Raw genomic sequence first — 18,569 nt, forward strand, 5'->3', positions numbered from 1 at the left:
GACACAGACAGCACACACATCATTTGAGGTGCATGAAACTGAACCAGACAAATGCTTTTGTTCACTCTAACTTGTCATATTACAGTGTGTGTGCTATGTGTATAGAAATGGGAAGCATGGCAGAGCACTTATCAGAGTACATAGAAATTATTCATGCAACTGTTCATTATTCACATCTGTAATGTACAAAGTTTGACAAGTAAAAATGTCTCCCCCATAGCTGTATCAAGCCATAAAGATCAGTATCATCTACTTGTGATAAACTAACAATAGTCACACGTCATGTACACTGGATTGATTATGATTATATTGATTACATTTCTGCTGTCGACTTTATCAGTTCAATGAACTTTATCCATCTACTTAATGTGGGACAATTCGAACAAATTAAACTTTATTTCCTAACAACTCACACCAACAAATGTTTGGCTCTTCTAAGTCACAACAGCCTGTTTCAGCACTGAAGTACTGCAACAAGCCTGAAGGTGGCTGCTGGAGCTACAGCAGTAGCTTAACAATATGTCTTTGAGACCTTTGCAGCCAAAAACAAAAATGCCTCAGTAGTCACTATAAAAGCCAGAGTTTCTTTAAAGCTCAGTTTCTTTGGGTTAGTGATGCTGTAAGTTCTCACTGCAGGTGAAAAAATTAAAATACTTTATTTATCCCAAAAAGAAATTATATTCTTGTAGTATAAATTATTTATAAAAAACTTGCAATTAATACATGTGAAAAAGGTTAAAATAAATTAATAGAAAATACATAGTTATTAAAAATAATTACTTTCAAAGGACAATGTCAGGTTAAAATTAATCTTCTTTAATGATAAGAATTAAAGACCATATTTAATGTCTACTGTGGGAGAAAAGTAATCCCACATAAAATGACAACATAAAAGGTGGATGACACTTTCACTATGCTTCCATTAAAGTGACCAGCATGACTAAAAATATTGCCTAACCTTTTTAAAATGATAGACTTGTCTTTGTGTAAATGACCGTGCAGTCATGGGATCGGTTCCTCCATTAAATTCAATAAAACTAACTTTCACTGCAAAAACTCAGTGACATTTACTTGCTGCACTTCATTTAATGGCAGTTAAGATTAGCATGACTTTAATCTCATATCAGTCTTCTTGCTGCATTTAAGATACATTTATCACAACACCTACCTCTATTCACATCTCAAGATGACAGTGAACATGTCTTATGTTTAAGTACTTGCAAACAGTAGACAAATAAATCAAACATAAGTGCTGCAATAATAAATACTACATCAAACCAATGTCTGATGAACTAAATAGCTTTGATGATTTTACAATGCAACATTTCACTGGGAAATCTTGTCATTCATGTGGATGTTACTTTAGCCTGCATCACCCACCCCCCATGGCAACAGGACTCCCTGACAACGGTGGTCTCCCCCAGCAGGACAATGCACCCCGTCACGCCACAAAACTGCTAAATGCAACGAAACGAACACAATCAAGAGTCTGTCATTAGACAGAAAATTCCTTAAACCCAGTTGGATTGAATAATTGTGAAATCCACCAAAGCAACTGAAATCCACGGAGGCCCCATCCCTGATCCAAAGGATCCACAGCCAACATCCTTTAGTTTTGGAAAATGCCTTTAATTACAACAGCAGCAGTTAGATGCCAAAATTATTTTATGTTGCACTGGTAGTACCTAATTAGATGTTTGAAAGGCAGGATTATACTGTGTGATTACAGTCATCAATATAACCTTTTTTTCAAATATCAAACTGTTCAGGATTCCATAAAATATCTTTTTCCTTTTTCTGACTGCTTGCATGCTGCAGATACAAGTTGTGGACATATTTATATTCTTGCCTTAGATCGAATATGACAAACATGTCAACAAATAGCTGCAAATTTATTATTGAACATTAATTCTATGGCAAGTTTCTGTCCATCTACAAAAAAAGTCTAATTATATTCACTCTTCTTTAACTTTTCTTTAACTAGAGTGGGTCTTAAGAGCCTGTCTTTTCTGAAAACAGTTACTGGTTGCAGGCTGCAGCCAGAAATAGCCTTATAATGGCATTGAGAGTAACTGCATTTACAGTAATGTTAAGCTGGAATTTGTAAGGCTGGGTAACAATGTAGATTACATTAATTATCACTTGCATGCATCTCTTTCACTACCATCTTCATATTGTAATTGGTACATTTATAAAGAAAAATGTCAGTTTGCATGACTTGAACTGAATGTTTTTGGTTTAAAATTTGTTTGTAAAGCAGCTGAAAGCTGAAGTCTGACTGTCACCCAAACAAGTAGTACATCTTTCAAATCTCCACAGAATGACTCACATGGAAAGGACAGGATTAAAAATAAAACTTTCCTGACACATTTTTAAATTTAGTTTGATGAGCTAGATTTTTTTGTACCAGCATGAATTGATTTATTATTCACATGAAAAACCACACATCTTTACTTTGACAGAACTATCCATATTTTCACTGACATACAAAGCAGTTACATTAATCATGTCATGTACAGCGAGTCAGCAGCAGGCAGCTTCTGCAGCCTTGTAACCATGCAAGAATAAATTAAACTTGACATCCTCTTATAGTGAAATGCAGTGTGTGCTTGACAGCTCAGCAGATGTTACATACTCACAGCATGAGAAAACTGTCTGGTGTGTGGTATCCATAGGATGTGGCTCAGTGATAAATTAAATGAATGAATGGCCTCTGGAGGTGATGTCTGTTTAAATGAATCACTACTCCTGTCCCTTGTCTCCACTGTGCTTCCGATGCCCATAAAACAAACTGAGAAAAGGGGTGCAGATGAATTTACAGCATGAGTCAGTCTGAACACCTGAGAAAGTTCGTGTTTTTGAAATGACGACAAGTCCTTCCTCTTTGGTAATGTGCCTTAAATATGCTGCATTTCCTTAATACAGGTTGTATTACATCAGCCTGCTTCCTGCAATTCTGTAGAGAAGCAATCTGAATGAACAAACCTATAATGAATGATATGATGCAGCTGACACAAAAAAGTGTTTGTATCAAGTTAATATGACTATAGACAAAAGTTCTTGACAATGTACTGCAGCTGGTTCTTTGATGACACAAAACCCTGACATGAAATTTACTGACAGCAAAGACATTTTTTAGATTGAGATAATGCAGCAACTTGTCAGAAAACACCCACACTTTTCATAGTGTCATTCAGGATTGCTTTAAGGAAAGGTAATCCATATAAAACTGCCTCATAATCTGCTGTTTTACTAGAAAACATTTTTTAGTTAACTAATTTTTTAACCTGAGTATTTCAGTCACATTATTCAGATCTGGTGTCTGTAAACATTTAACCTCTTTTAACATAAGCAGAGCATGACTGAAGATGACCACACTGCCTGACATAAGTTGCATAAGCTTTATGAAAATATTTATCAATATAAAGTTAGTTGATTTAGCCTTAAATCATACTTAAAATTAGAAATGTCAGTGCATCTGTGTGGGATCATTATTTGTTGTGCTATTCTAGGTCAGTGTAAATTTGAAGCATACTGGAAACACCAACAACCTGCAAACTTTAAAAATCTGAGGAACCTGGAGTTCACAGTAAACAAAGCTGCTGATGGAATTTAAATCTTGTTTGAAATGCCCGACCTCTAACCTCAATAAATTAAAATTACTATTACTATTTTACAGTACCCGGGTGGGCACTTTTGTTTGTACCAATAGCAGATAATAGACATTGGAGACTTGAGACCCACAGGAACTAATAAGAAAATTTAATTGTTTTTTACTTGTGATATAAACTAAATTCATGTGGTAGAAAAAAAAGAGTAAAACATTTTGAAACAATATGAATAAAAGTCTTTAAAAAAGGGACTTTTATTAGATTTTGATGCTATTGTAGATGTGGCTTCTTATAAGGACAATGCAGGAAATATGAGGAAATCGGTGCTTTTTCCTTTGACTCTCCCATTCAAGGCTTCTGTGACTTGTATGCTGGGAAATATTTTTCAATGAATGGGATGGATACTGTTACTATCAAGATGTGCTGAACGTGGACAGCGGCATCCTGAGTAGCAGAAAACATGTGGGTGTTGTAGAGGATGTAGTGGAGGATGTGTAGTTTGTGCATTTGGTCCTGTGTGTTGTTTAGTGTGTTGAAAGGAATCTCCACTTCACTGATCTTCACAGTGACTGGCCAAAGTGAAAAGGGGAGTGGTTTCAACTCACAGTTTGTGAGTTGAAACCACTTTAGCAAGTGGCTGGGGGCTTGTTGAAAAGCAAGCATATGCAGTCTGGCACCAGTAACCTAAGGACACACAATTTCAAATTCCTGATGGCTTTCTCTCCTCCCACCACTGAGAGGTAATAAAAGGAATCTGCACAACCTTACGAGGGCTTTTTACACTTGGATGCTGTTAGGCAAAGATATTCAACAACCTAGAGAAGATTACAGAATCCCTGAAAATCAAAAAGGGGGTTTGTGATTAATAATTATCTTTAGAGAGAGAGAAAAAAATCTCGAATGAAGATGCTGAATGTGGACTTTCTAGTTTTAAGCCTCTGCCTTGGTCTAGGAGCAGGATTCAGTGCTGCTGGTAAGAGACAATATCAGATCCAAAATGGCCCATGCAGCTATACATTTCTACTGCCTGAGCAGGAAAACTGCCAAAGCCAGAACTACAACTATCCCATTCAAAAGGATGGACCCACAGACGAGTCAACGCAGAGGCTGGAACAACTGGAGATCAACTTGGAGAACAACACACAGTGGCTGCTTAAGGTAAAGTGCTACATCCCATAAAAACATTTAGTGCCTTTAATTGCAGGGCTTTAAAAGAAAAAAAAAAGTAACAATCTGGTTAGATGTCTGACACTTAATGATGCCAAAGAGAAAGTGTGCTAAAAATAAAAAGCTTCCACAAAAGCGAAAAGCTTCTAATTTCCACAAGGGAGGAAACGTAAAAAAAAAATAAAAAAATCTTACACACAGACACAAACACAAGTAACCAGACTGAATCGGGGACAAGTTTCCTCTGAACCTACAAAAAGTATGATATATATTTCTGCAAGCAGAGCAAACAGTCACTGTGTGAAATGTGCCAATTTCATGCAACGGAAAACTTAAGCTCAAATCCAACCTCTAGCTTTTTAACATGCTGACATGACAAAGGTTTGACCCAGACTGCAAAACTGTAATAAATCTGTTCTGCTAAACAAAAGGATCAGAATCAGATTAAATGACCAAAGGTATAATTTTGCCAAACATGTAGTTAGAGCAGAAGTATGACAAACAAAAACAAACAAGCACCACCTATATTTGTTTACTTAAAAACCAACAAACTCCATCAGAATCTGCACTCATTTATGAAGACTTGAAATAAATGTGCTGAGAGTCTGTGCAAGACTTTTAGGTTATGCATCATGGGTTTGATGACAGGCAAAAACTGAACACAGGTGTCCACACGGGGGATCCATTCTTACACAACAGAATAGCTTCTTTTTTTTCTGCCTCTTCTCTTCAACCTTTTCAGAGTGTAATTAATGATCAAGAGTACAGATGAACCTAACATGTCAAACATTTCACAGTTGGATCAAGAACGGAACAAGCTCTGACCCGTTACACAGAAGACATTCAACAACACAACCTTCATAAGGACACAATCTCAGGTGCTGCTTCACAAATCAAAGCCTGCACGCTGAACAAAGTCCAACAGCACATCTGAAACACTGACTAGTTACACATTTCTTAGATACAAAGAGGGCTGCTGTTGACTAATAATGTGGCACCAAAAATTTAGTTTTACATCTTTTAGTATACTTCAAGTTTTTCACACAGGTGAAAGTCACTGGGTACTTTCCTTTGTTGCACCACCTCTCTACCTTAGAAAAGATGGGAAAGCAAAATCACAGCTTAGGTGTGAAGACTGAACAAACTATGCACATATAAAAAACTGTGCAGGTGGTCCGTGGTCAGAAGAAAAAAGAAAAAATCTGCTTGGCAAACAGAGTGCCAGAGTCTGCATTTTTCTGTGCTTCATACATATGTTAAATACTTCCATATGTTACATATGTTATATTTCTGTCTTGCAGTGACAGTAACAGTTATGTTTCCCAACTAAATTAATTTAATACTTGGCCACAATGAACCCTCACACTGACTTCTAACAGTCACCGTTAAATCTCATTTAAAAACTGTATTTATAAATGAGAAGCATTAGTCTGTATAAGTCTATCATTAGACAACAGATTCCTTTGTGGAGCAAAAACTATGTGACAGCATTATCTAATCATTTAATGTGGCAAGCTGTTAAGTGTGAGACAGAAGTGCGATATTCCAAGCCACACTTCTTACACAGCTGATCAGCTTCCAGATGAGCATGACTGTAAACACTAAATGGGAATTTTAAGGTCCTATTTTTACATTTGATGAAATACTGCATTGAATAAAATGCACCCACTTCACATGTTTAAGTGTCTCTGCCTCTGTGAGAACTCTGGGTGCAAAAAGCAGGTAAAGAGCACTCACTCATGTATAAACAGATAATAGATATAACTTAATTAAGGGTATCACTAGGGTTATATCTTTTGCAGCAGTGAGCTCATGGATGAATGGAACAGATGTAGAGAGATTAAAGAAAAGTGCAAAAAAGTTCACACTGTTTGCAAATGATTAACAAGAAATCCTTTTTTGCGCTTAAATGTTTTTTTCTGCTATGAAATCATCACAGTACAGCAATTCTATTTCTAAAATGTCTATTTACGGTGTACTGAAAAAAGAGAAAAAAAAAATAAATAATAATCACGCTTTTATATAAATGAGGAACCCCGTCATTCCTCACTGACGCTTTGAGGCACGCAGAGTAAACAACTGATTAGATCGCCAACAGTCAATGAGACATCCTGCCAACAACTCAACTGACAATGTTCCAAACATCTGTGTGTATCCAAGAACATAAAGTAGACACAAAGTAAGGAAGACAAGCAAACAAAAACAAAAACAAAACAACAAAAAAAAACACTAATTGCATCTCTTGTTCGCATTTATCAAAAATAGTAACAATATAGTCTGAGGTTGTATTACTGATGAGTAACTAACAAAAAGCGATTCTGCAAACTTAGTGGATGGCGAAGGCATTTCACTGACGTTGGTTTCCAGATGCACACAAGTGAGACTGTCATGAAGGATGTAACTCCTCACTCAACACTTCCATCCTGTTTACGAGTCGTGTGACCTGATTGCCACTCAGGAACACTATGCAGGAAATAACTTAATGATTAGTCTGGGTCTAAATCTGGACATTCAGTAAGGTATATAAGAACAAAAAGGTTTTGAAATGGCATTGTTACATCACTACTCTAAAATGCTTTACATTACTATGATATAGCTTATTAATTTGCCATTACAGAAGCAGGAAAACATTGTCACATTATTGCCTTCAGGACAAAAAAAAAAAAAAAAAGAAAAAAGTCAAGCAGGCGTTTAAATATGAAATGACAGGACCCTCTCATGGGTCAAATCACTTCTATACTTAGGGTGGTCTCTAAATAATATTGATAGTGCTATTAGCATATAAATGTACAAAACAAAGATGGTTACCAAAGACATTTTAAAATTAGTAACATGACCACTGCAACTTTTTTGCAGGAGGTCCTATGCACATCCATTCTAGTGTGGATGTATGGGTCCAGATAACAGAAAATGGTGAATAACTGCTACAACCTCACACAGTAAAATAGAACAATAAAATAAGAATTTTTAATGTGTGATCTTAACATTTTGAGTTTGACCCCTAATGTGACTCCACTACAACAGCAGAAACCTGCTTTTAGTGAAAATAATACAGGGTTGTGGATGCATAACAAATCTGCTGGCTAATAATGGTTATCAACACATCTTTAAAATCTAAAACAGTTTCACATCAATTGTCATTTTTTTGTGTGTTGCAGTTAGAGAACTACATACAAGACAGCATGAAGCAGGACTTCGTCCAATTCCAACAGACTGCTGTGCACAACCACACAGTTACAATGATTGAAATTGGAGCAAACCTGCTGAGTCAAACTGCTGAGCAAACAAGGAAACTCACCAATGTGGAGGCTCAGGTGAGGCGGCACAGTTTTGTTTTGTTCCTAACATATGCAAATAATATGCTAAAAGTACAGCACATATGATCATCCTCCTTGTTCTGTGCAAAGGTTCATGCGTTTGTGAGCTCTGTGATACACACTGACAATAATGTAGCTTCAGTGTTAAAAAAATAAGCAGTGGGAAAAACAGGCATGATGGCGTCAGTTTATTATTGTGGCTACACGTCAATGACCTTATGTGAGGCAACTGTACAGCATTTCCTGTTATTAGCACAATCGTATTCCCAGAGAAAGGGTCTATCAGTTTGTCACAATCAGACATCCGTCTGTTCAAAGACATCAACAGCTCCATTGGAGACACACAGCTAGGATCCATGTAAACAACCTGCTTTTTGCTGAGTTCAGTTCCTCCAAACTGGGAAATTAGTGGCAAGGTCTTCAACCCCAGAGTTTAGTTCAATACGTCAATCTGTGAAAATATGTGGGTTTTTAAAGTTTCCCCTTGTTCAGGTATGTCTGCTGTAGTCAAATATGTTCGCTCTTTCCTGTATTGTTCTTTCCATTTTGAACATGACCGTTTGTTGACCACACAAACTGGGTTCATGTGTTGAGCTTCAACACTTATTTGGAATACAGAGCAAATTGCTACTTGACCAAAAACATATGGATGACATTTTATGATTTTCATACTACAGTCAGTGCTCATGTGTCTGATTTCCTTATGTGTTGCCTCTGAGGATCCTATAATTTGGTCACTATTTTATACATATAATGTAGACTGTAGGAATATCTGATGTCAGACCAGATGTCAATGTAAAATAATGTATCACATTACATTGGCCTGTCGCTACAATCTGATACATCAGCAGTCTGCTAACAAACTGAACTGCTGTTCTGAAGGGAAGAAAAATTTTATAGAAGCCTTTTTATTTACTTCTCTGATGGTAATGTAAATTTATTCACATAAACCATTCACATCATACTTAACAGTCTATTTGGTGCCTACAGAATGTATGGATATATAAAAATATATAAACCAGACTGAAACACTTGTTTTATCGTGCTCTTTTTGTTTAGGTAATTCATCATGCAACTCGACTTGAACGTCAACTTCTTGAAAATTCATTGTCAACCAACAAGTTGGAAAAACAACTCATCGTCCAAACAAATGAAATCAACAAACTAAATGATCAAAACAGGTGAGGACATCGTTTCTTTAATCGCTAAAATTTAAACTTTGGATTTAAGCCACACAACTTTGTGCTAAACTTTGTACTAAATGCCTACTTCTTCCCAGTCATCTGGAAAAGAAAGTGCAAGAGATGGAGGAGAGGAGGGAGATGGACCTGAAGACACTCAGGGAAGAAAAGGAGCACCTTCAGATGCTAATACTGAGGCAAACCACCATCATCGGTGAGCTGGAGGAGCAGCTGCTTAAAGCCTCTTCCAACAATTCTGTCCTACATCAGCAGCAGCAGGAGCTGCTGGACACAGTGAACAACCTCATATACACCCTGTCTGCTGGCGCTGCTCAAGGTGAGTCACCACCTCAGGTTATCATAACATCTTTATCTAATAGCTATCAGTAAAAAACAGACCAAGTCTGGATATATCAAATTTCCCATTTAACACAACAGACATTCAATAATGACAACTCTGACCAGTAGACTGAGAAGAGCTGTAATCACCACATATTATATGGGATGGATGCAATATAATGGAACAAAGCATTTTTGCCAACAAGCTTATTCACTGTTTGACAGAAAGATGGATAAAAAGACCAATACCACCTTCAGATCTGACTGTGCTATATAAGCAAGTCTTGTTAATTCTACAGACTGGAAAGAGTGAACTTGGCTCTTCCCACTGCCTGGTACTGAAGGCGTTGTTACTGTAGCTGTAGGCATTTAGTATTATTTCCAATGTTTAAAGTAAATCAAGATAACTACTTGCCCGTAACCTTACATTTAGTGACAAGATTTAACTAGGTGTGACTTTTATTTGAATTATAGACATCATTGAAACAAATGCTTCAAATATGACCTGCTTAAGATCAAAAGACCCCCTGAACAGGAGTAGAAATGTAAACACAAAACAAATGAGACAAAATCAAAGTACAATAATTAAAGTTGATCTGAGAACCTTATTGATTTCATCAAAATTTGGCCAGAGCATTTCAGTTTCCTAAAATCTTGGTGTAAGGTAGTGAGGGTGTGCTTGAATGTAAGATTACTATAATTACACAACACAGTGCATTATTGTAATTACATGAACATTAAATAACTGATCCCTTAATGTTACCAGATAATCAGATATAAACACATTAAAAGGAGGAAATCTAACTGTGCTATAATTCTGGGCTGTTAAAGTAACAATGCTTATTTCAACTACAGAGCCCAAAACAGTCATGATGCAGGACACTCCTTCCACCTATATGGACTGTGCTGCAGTATACAAGTCTGGAAACACCCACAGTGGTGTCTACACTCTCACAATACCCAACACTACAATGGAAGTCAAGGTAAACCCATTTATTGTTTCAGATTTTATGGGAGAGGCACTAAGAGCCTAATAACTGAGCAATAAAGACGAGGGCTTATTGGATCATTGAGATTCATATTGCATGTATAGTGCATGTGAGCGCATACCTAAATAATGTAGTGATAGTACACAAATGCATGTGCACAGACACGCACTGACCGACAGTTACTTTGTGATAACAGCACTGCCTGATACTGGATGAGTGGTCTAGTAAAAAATAGTGTTTGAGGGCAGGGTAGTTTAGTTAAAATGTTCTCAGACTTGTAGTAATGATCTGCATGCTTGAGTTAAAATTGTGATCACCTTAGAAACTATTCAGAAGCTTGGACTTTATTTCTGAATGACTCCCCTGAAAGATATCACGTTTTAATTTAACATCTAAAAGACTGCAATGTCAAAATATACAGCATCGGTTCCTAAAAAAGGTTAATTACAGTGTTTCTCTCTTACACGTATTTGAAGGCTTTCTGTGACATGGAAACAGAAGGAGGTGGTTGGACAGTACTACAAAAACGTACTGACGGCCATGTTGACTTTCACCGTACGTGGCAAGAGTACAAAAAGGTAAAGTCAATCAAGAAGAAATTCTTCCCTTAGACAAATATTACCCAGGCTACGGGTTTCATTCAAAACAGACATAACAGTGGTCAGATTTTTTTTCCCTTTTTGAAGGGGGTAGGGCACGATTGGTTTTAAAGGTGGTGCTTGTATGAACAAGAGGACTGTCAAACTGAATTACCATGTCGTGATAAATAGAGATGTCTTTGACTTTGATCACTATTAGGAAGAACCTAAGAAAATAGTGGCTCAGTCTCACTGCATTTTAAAACCACACTAATTTCAGCTATTTGCCTTAATTTAAGTAGCAGATTTATTAAGCAGACCTGAAACAGCAGTTATGATATGCGATCCTTCAAGGATCTGAATGAATGCTAGTATTGCATATGCAAAGTATGAAAGAAATGAGCTTACACTGTGCTAAGAGACTGATCAAGATCCTATCAACAGTTATTCTAAAATTTGTTATAATCAATTTGTATCAGTGTGTATGAGTTTGTTTTATAATATTTTGTTGATGAAAATTTCAATTGCTGAGGAAAATAATGTTTGTTCTCACAAGATATGGTGGGCCTTTGCAGGTTGACCCTTTTATTAATGGGGAAAAAATTGCTGTGGTCCTTCTGCAGGCATTCTTCAAGGTTTAATTACATTTCTTTTGTGTCTTTCCAGGGGTTTGGAGAACCTTCAGGTGAATTCTGGCTGGGTAATGAATTCGTCTCCACACTGACAAGTCAGCAGAGCCACAAACTAAGGATCCAGCTGAGAGACTGGGAAGGAAACTCTGCATTCTCACAATATGATCAGTTTTCTCTGGATAATGAAGCACAAAATTACAAGTATGTTGCTGCTACCTGAACACCTTTCAAAAACTGCTGACAATTTTTAGCCTTGCAATATCATCAAAGCCCAGCCTAAACACACAAGAAATTACAGTTATTATGAAGAAATTACCTACCTTACTGACAATCAGACAACTCTAATAACTGGCTTTGCAAAGATACATTTAACTTTTGTTGCAATCTTTTTCCTCGAACCATCTCCCCACAGATATAAGTATAGAAAGGCTGGGTACATAAAATTTTATTCAACCAAAAAATAAGCTCATGATCATAAATCCTGACACTATTCAAAACAAAAAACACACTATAGAAATCCCTCTGGATAATGGATCTTGACATATAAGACAATGCTGACACTGATGTGTTGGCTTCAGCCCAAAGAAAATATAATAAAACTGGTTGGTATTTGGAAAAATAGGAAATAGAATGAATGTCTTGGTTTTCTGACTTTCAGCCTGAGATTCTTGGCAATAACTCTACCTTCATGTCCAAACATGAGCTTTGAATCTGACAAACAGACCCCAAAGTGCCCAATACAACTAAATGAATTTTGAACTTATTACTTTAATATAAATGGTTTGGTCTTAAGGGTGTGTGTTGCTAGGTCAAAAATGAAATCATTAAAAAGTACACACTGCATTACACAAAGAAATAAATAAAACCAGCAAAATAAAATATGAATTCAGCTAAGTGTGTATTAAAATTACAAGAATCATCAGAAATTAACAAAAATGAAGTGATGTTTAAAACTAAGAGAATAGTTTCATATTTATAATTTTATGACTAAATCCATTTTAGATTGGCTGGTGATAACCAGTGAAGGGTATAAGTGAGTCCAATGCCTTTTGAGGAACAGCAATTACAGACTTCCTCCTCCTCTTCCTTCATTTTTCCTTTTCCATTCTACAGGATACACCTTAAAGGCTACAGTGGAACTGCAGGCAAAATAAGCAGCATTGGGCAGCCAGGAAGTGATTTCAGTACAAAGGATGCAGACAATGACAAATGTGTTTGCAAATGCTCACAACTGACAACAGGAGGTAAGAAGCACATTTTTTCTGAATAACTTGTACATTTAAATAATTCTGTCCAAGAAAATACAATAATTTTCTTTATTATTAGTAAGCATTTATCCCAAATTCCCACTAACACAAATCTTGGCACTCACTCAAAAAATCTTCAAGGGCATTTTAAGGGCTGCTGTACTTCTGTGACTGTGTCAAAGAGCACAATTAGCACAGACTTAATCACTGATCGACTCATTGGGGAATTAAGCACCAACAATAGCTGACATTAATAGCCTGGGAACAGAGCTTTTCCCTCTCTCCTCTTGTAGCTTAAAAGTCCTCCTCCATTCCCTTGAAAGCGACTCTCTTGCCAGACGTTTGTCTCTCTCCATACTGGGGTCTGCCAAGTGAGCTTGAAAGGATAAAAACTGTAACCTCGTTCCCTTTTCCCATGAGAGGTCTTTTACAGGGGACTTCATAAGCACATTAGACATGAATGTGGGTGAATGGCATGGGCCATTAAAAACAAAAAAAAGAAACAGGGTCTGTCATTTTGTGTATGAAAGAGAACCAACAAAATAAATCTGTATGTGACTGTGTCCAATAAGACATATACATCACTTAAAATACTTTCCAAAACATCATGACTACTAACTACAAGAGGAGCTCCACAAATTTTCACAAATCTTTACAGGTGTTTGGGAGCGCAGATACATATTTGAAAAAGAACTGCATAAAGCCATCAGTTAATTCAGACGGCGGTCTGGAAGTCTGATAAACTGCCTCTACAGATGTCATTTCAGACAGCACTTTCAGACAGTGCAGCTAAAAAATCTGAAAATGAAAAAGATATCAAATCTTTAGCTGGGCTGTAAGTGATTAAGTTACATTGTGGGTCTTTGCAAGGAAAATACATGAAATAAAATTATTGTGTCTAGATTCTATCTGCTGAATCATTTCTGATCCTTTATTTACACTAAGTTCAACAATTTTTTAGTATTATGATAGATCATTTAATTTAATAAATCAATTAAATCTAAATAAATGAAATGAAATCAATCATTTCTGATAGTATGGAAAAAAAGTAAAAATAACTTTTTACTATGAGAGAATCATTCAATCACCCTAAATTGTAACAAAGTTAACCAAGTTTTTATCAACAGCTTCTAAATTCTGAGTAAAGGTATTTGTAATGTACATAAATGGACAGTAACTCAATATTATTAGAAGGGGTCGTTATGTTTAGTTAGAGATGAGTTAATTATCTTGCTTCTACCTCTGATTAAGCAAAGCTTTTCCAAAATAGTCACAGAAATAGTTTTAAAAAAAAAGAAGCTTCATTATGTAAAATACAGCAATCAACAGCCCTTGTTTTACACACAAATCTATTATTCATTGCCTGACAATAAATTTGTCCTGACGTCCTTTTTTTCCCCTCAGGATGGTGGTTTGATGCCTGTGGTCCATCCAATTTGAATGGGATATATTACCAACACGGGCAAAACTCCAATCGCTTCAATGGAATCAAATGGTACTACTGGAAAGGCTCAGGTTATTCACTGAAGTCGACCACAATGATGATCAGACCAGCTGACTTTTCAGGTCAAAGCTGAACAGATTGATCAAGGCGGGAAGGAAATTCTGCCCAAAAAACACCACCACCAAAAAAAGAAGAAAAAAAAACTTATTGGGGGAGCAAAGCACTTCATGGATATATTTTTATATACTTTGCCCTTATTTATGTGTTTAAACTGTTTGAATTATGGGGTTGGTGCAGACAACTGTGAAACACAGTTTAAAATATAGACATGTTGTAGGTATATTAATTTAATTCTGTTAGGAAAGCTCGCTGGCCAGAGTGGAATGTAACACTGCGCAAATTTTGAGCTATTTTAATACACTTTAACCAGCTATTTGAGAATGATTTGATGTTATCTTGTGAAAAAAAGACTATGGTACAACATGCAATTTACAACTGGATCAAAAGGATTGTAATTTGTTGGGGAAATTTTATAATCAAAATCTTAAAATGAAAATGACACAAGAACTGTTTCTCTTGTGATCCACTGTTTTGCCTACTAGAATGTATGTACATTTGTTGTTTAATTTATATGACTTTAGGGTTTATATTTAACTTTATTATATATGAAGGAGAACTGTTACCGATACTGAGTGAGGGTCCGAGCTACTTAGGGATTTCATTGCACATGAATGACGAATTACTGTAATACATTTTGCTCTACCTTCCCAGACAGATGGATGAAATAACTGTATGTAGATTTTGGGGCAACCCTGTAGATCAAATATCTGACAAATTAAAGTATTCTTCATTACAGTGATGCAGAGCCTAGTATGGAGCCTAAGTATGGGATCTTTGTGTTGTGAGCATTGGTGGTTGTGTGATAGGGCATCCGCCTGTTTGCAGAAGACAGCCAAAGTCCTAGTTTGTGATGGGTTTTCTAGGCTGTTACTTTAAATATCAGGTGTTTTCGGATTGCATGATTGTGTGGTGGGTCAAACACGTCAGTGGCCCAACTAAAATTACAAAATAATTTTGACACAACTACCAACCACGCTGGCAGTTGCATTCTTGCAGTGTTCCTTTATGTATGTCATGTAAATGCAACCAGTTAAAAAACTTTAAAGGTTTCCAGTTTACATAAAATTCGTCCAGTTCCTAGAATTAGCTAGTTCAAAAGCATCTATGGTGACTGAAACAAAACTTGTTGGATGAAAGTGGCTCTGTGAGATTATGTGATGAGATCATGTTACAAGAAATGCTAGACAAAGACTTTTTGTTTCAATCTGACATTTATGCATAAACTGCCTTTAATATACAGTGGCCTTAACCACTCCTTTAACAACCTACATGGTGAGATAGTACCATAGAAACCTCAGTTACAAAGAATTAAGTTATAGTTAAGAATAAAAGAATCTTAACCTATTAAGTTTATCAATCATTATTTGAAAAGAAAAGCACACAAGGCCACAAGATACACAAGAGGTATGCATAAAATGCTATTCAAAAGTGTTTTTGTATTTTTAAAGTTAATAATAAGACTGAATAACACTAAAAACAGATTCCCACAAAATTTACAGCTAAAGCCATCGCCACAGTCCAGAGATTAGGAACTGAACGCAATGGTAAAACATGAGGTTTGCCACATGCTAGATGCATATGTACAGGAATGAAAAACAGCCACATGGACATAAGAATATTCTGCCCACCCCATCAGGAGCCTTGATACAAATTCAAGTGGAAACATGTTGACATTGGTCTACATCAAGCCCGCCTTGCCTTACCGAAGAGTCATATCACAGGACAGTGATTCATGAATTATGGGCTGAGGAAAAAGCAACATCCACATTTCAGACAGGATGCTTCAAGAAAAACAAGCAGGCTGTTGGTGGATGACTGATAATACAAATTTGCAGGTTTCCATGCTCCATCTTGGCTTCACTTTTAAAAAAAATACTGCCAGTAAAAGAATTGAATAAATGAATAAACATTGGCATTTGCCCATAACTGAGGTTAACAGTGTGTATGTATGTATGTATGTATATATATATATATATATATATATATATATATATATATATATATATATATATATATGTATGTATGTATGTATGTATGTATGTATGCATGTATGCATGTATGCATGTATGCATGCATGTATGTATGTATGTATGTATAAGGGCTGTCAAATTATTAAAATCACAGCTAACAAATCAGTTAATCGTGATTAATCACTATTCAAGACAATGCCTGAAATTTGCCAATGCATACAAATATTTAAGGTTAACTGAGCTTCTCTTGGGTAGATATCAGATGTCCAAGGTTCGGTAAATGCAGCATGTGTTGTTCTGCACATAGACTGTATATAAAAGATGGACAGAGCTTCTGTGACGTCACTCGTAGGTTTCTGAAGAGGAAAGGTGAAGCTCATTGGGTGGTTCCTACCATCACCATCTTGGCAGCGTCACACCTCCCGAAAAATACAAAAATGGGCAAAGTGGCGAAGCTGAGAGGGGGGCTGTGAGCGTAGGGGTGGATGATTGACATCTATCAAACTCCGAGCTGCCTTTAGCTAAGAACTAACTGAGCCAACTCGGATCTAACGTGAGCTAACTGGTTAATGAAGGTAGGCGGGCTAAAGCTAAGGCGCACTGTTAGTCGGCTAAAAACTGGTTTTGCTGCACTCTCTCTTATTGCCGCGGATATTGGATACATGTCAATCAAAAGGACACGCCCCTAATTATGCCAAATTTCAAGATTAAATAACATTCCAATGAATGACTTAGAAAACAATTCACCTCCCTCACAGTTGTCATGAAGGTAAACTTGAACTATTAATCCTAAAATGGATTTTGTACCAGACTTTAAAGGTCCCATATTATGCAAAATTCACTTTTTAATGGTTTTGGAACAGTCATACTGGTCCCCCCGCATGTGTAGGAGACCCGTAAGTGTGAAACTCTTTCAGGCGCTCTCTCTCCCCCCTGCTCCACCTCTAGGGAAGTAAGCGCTGAATTGAGCGAGTTTGAAAGCGTGTACGTTATGACGTCATAAGGGACAATAACCACTCCCCACAGAGCGATGGACCCGTCTACCGGCTCTCAAAGCCCGCCCTCTAAAAATCACCTAGCGCCCAGTGTTTATCCTTTTCGGCAACCCTCGTTAGCGGACATGGCTAAGCGACAGAAGCACTGTTCTGTTTGTGGCTGCATAAATGAACACGAAAACGTTTTTTTACTTCCATCCACTGAACCCACGAGGACTGAGTGGATTAATTTTATTTTTGGAGGAAATGTACCCGGAAAACTTCCAAAGGTTTTGCATGTCTGTGGCCAGCATTTCAAAGAGGACTGTTTCCACAACATGGGGGCATGGAAAGCAGGCTTCGCCAACCGTTTGAAGCTGAAGCCAGGTTCAATACCAACTGTCCGTGACACAGCTGGAGAGGTAAGAGCTGGCAGTTATTTTATCGTTTCAGCCTTATTAGTCTGATAGCTTGAAAATATATTAGCACTATTGTAAATGTAGCCAAGTCACTGTTTCTACTGTTTGTATCCGGTGCCATTGTGCATCAGATTGATGAGCGTAGCTAGCTGTGTTCTCCGTGCGTCACGGTTTGGGTCGGTAATGGGGGCTTCAGGAATGGGTTCCGGTGTTCCGGCGTTTGTTTATCCTTCACTACGCTGTAATCAGCGTCTAGTTACCGCTAAGGCCTAACCTGTCAATCACCTCATGACGGGCGATGCGATGGGCGGAGCCAACAGCTGAGCTGCTCCACCAGGGTTCCGCCCACCATAAACGGCACATTTCTGAAGCTGCTAAAAAGAGGGAGGTGAAGAGAAGCCGCTGCACCCAAACTGAGGGTCGATTTGTCCATACCATGGCGGAAATATTTCATTTAGATATTAATGAATGGTCTCAGATTGGGAATAAAGTGTATAATATGGGACCTTTAAACATGTTTATTTCTGCTATGAAGTTGGTCTTTTTAACATGGGTGTCTATGGGGACTTGCTCTGTTTTGG

At 37.1% G+C, this 18,569-nt stretch overlaps 2 protein-coding genes across 5 annotated transcripts in view; one reads left to right on the forward strand and one right to left on the reverse strand.

Annotated features, from left to right (window-relative positions):
• Positions 1–18,569, reverse strand: part of mcph1 (microcephalin 1) — a 37,426-nt gene that overhangs the window by 2,615 nt on the left and 16,242 nt on the right. The gene's annotated exons all lie outside the window — the stretch shown is intronic.
• Positions 4,279–16,508, forward strand: angpt2a (angiopoietin 2a). Its single transcript, XM_042009467.1, has 9 exons — positions 4,279–4,769; positions 7,937–8,092; positions 9,155–9,276; positions 9,375–9,613; positions 10,471–10,598; positions 11,081–11,182; positions 11,849–12,015; positions 12,928–13,058; positions 14,466–16,508. Exons 1-9 carry the CDS (start codon positions 4,512–4,514, stop codon positions 14,636–14,638), a joined length of 1,476 nt encoding a protein of 491 aa, XP_041865401.1. The 5' UTR covers positions 4,279–4,511; the 3' UTR covers positions 14,639–16,508.

This window comes from Melanotaenia boesemani, chromosome 16 (assembly GCF_017639745.1).
Source record: "Melanotaenia boesemani isolate fMelBoe1 chromosome 16, fMelBoe1.pri, whole genome shotgun sequence".
Taxonomy (NCBI): Eukaryota; Metazoa; Chordata; class Actinopteri; order Atheriniformes; family Melanotaeniidae; genus Melanotaenia; species Melanotaenia boesemani.

Excerpts from the sequence above, each read along its gene's own strand:
- angpt2a (XM_042009467.1), top strand. The coding sequence starts at position 4,512 with ATGAAGATGCTGAATGTGGACTTTCTAGTTTTAAGCCTCTGCCTTGGT. Across the intron at positions 8,093-9,154 it reads TCACCAATGTGGAGGCTCAG|GTAATTCATCATGCAACTCG; the intron begins GTGAGGCGGCAC and ends CTTTTTGTTTAG. Across the intron at positions 12,016-12,927 it reads AATGAAGCACAAAATTACAA|GATACACCTTAAAGGCTACA; the intron begins GTATGTTGCTGC and ends TCCATTCTACAG.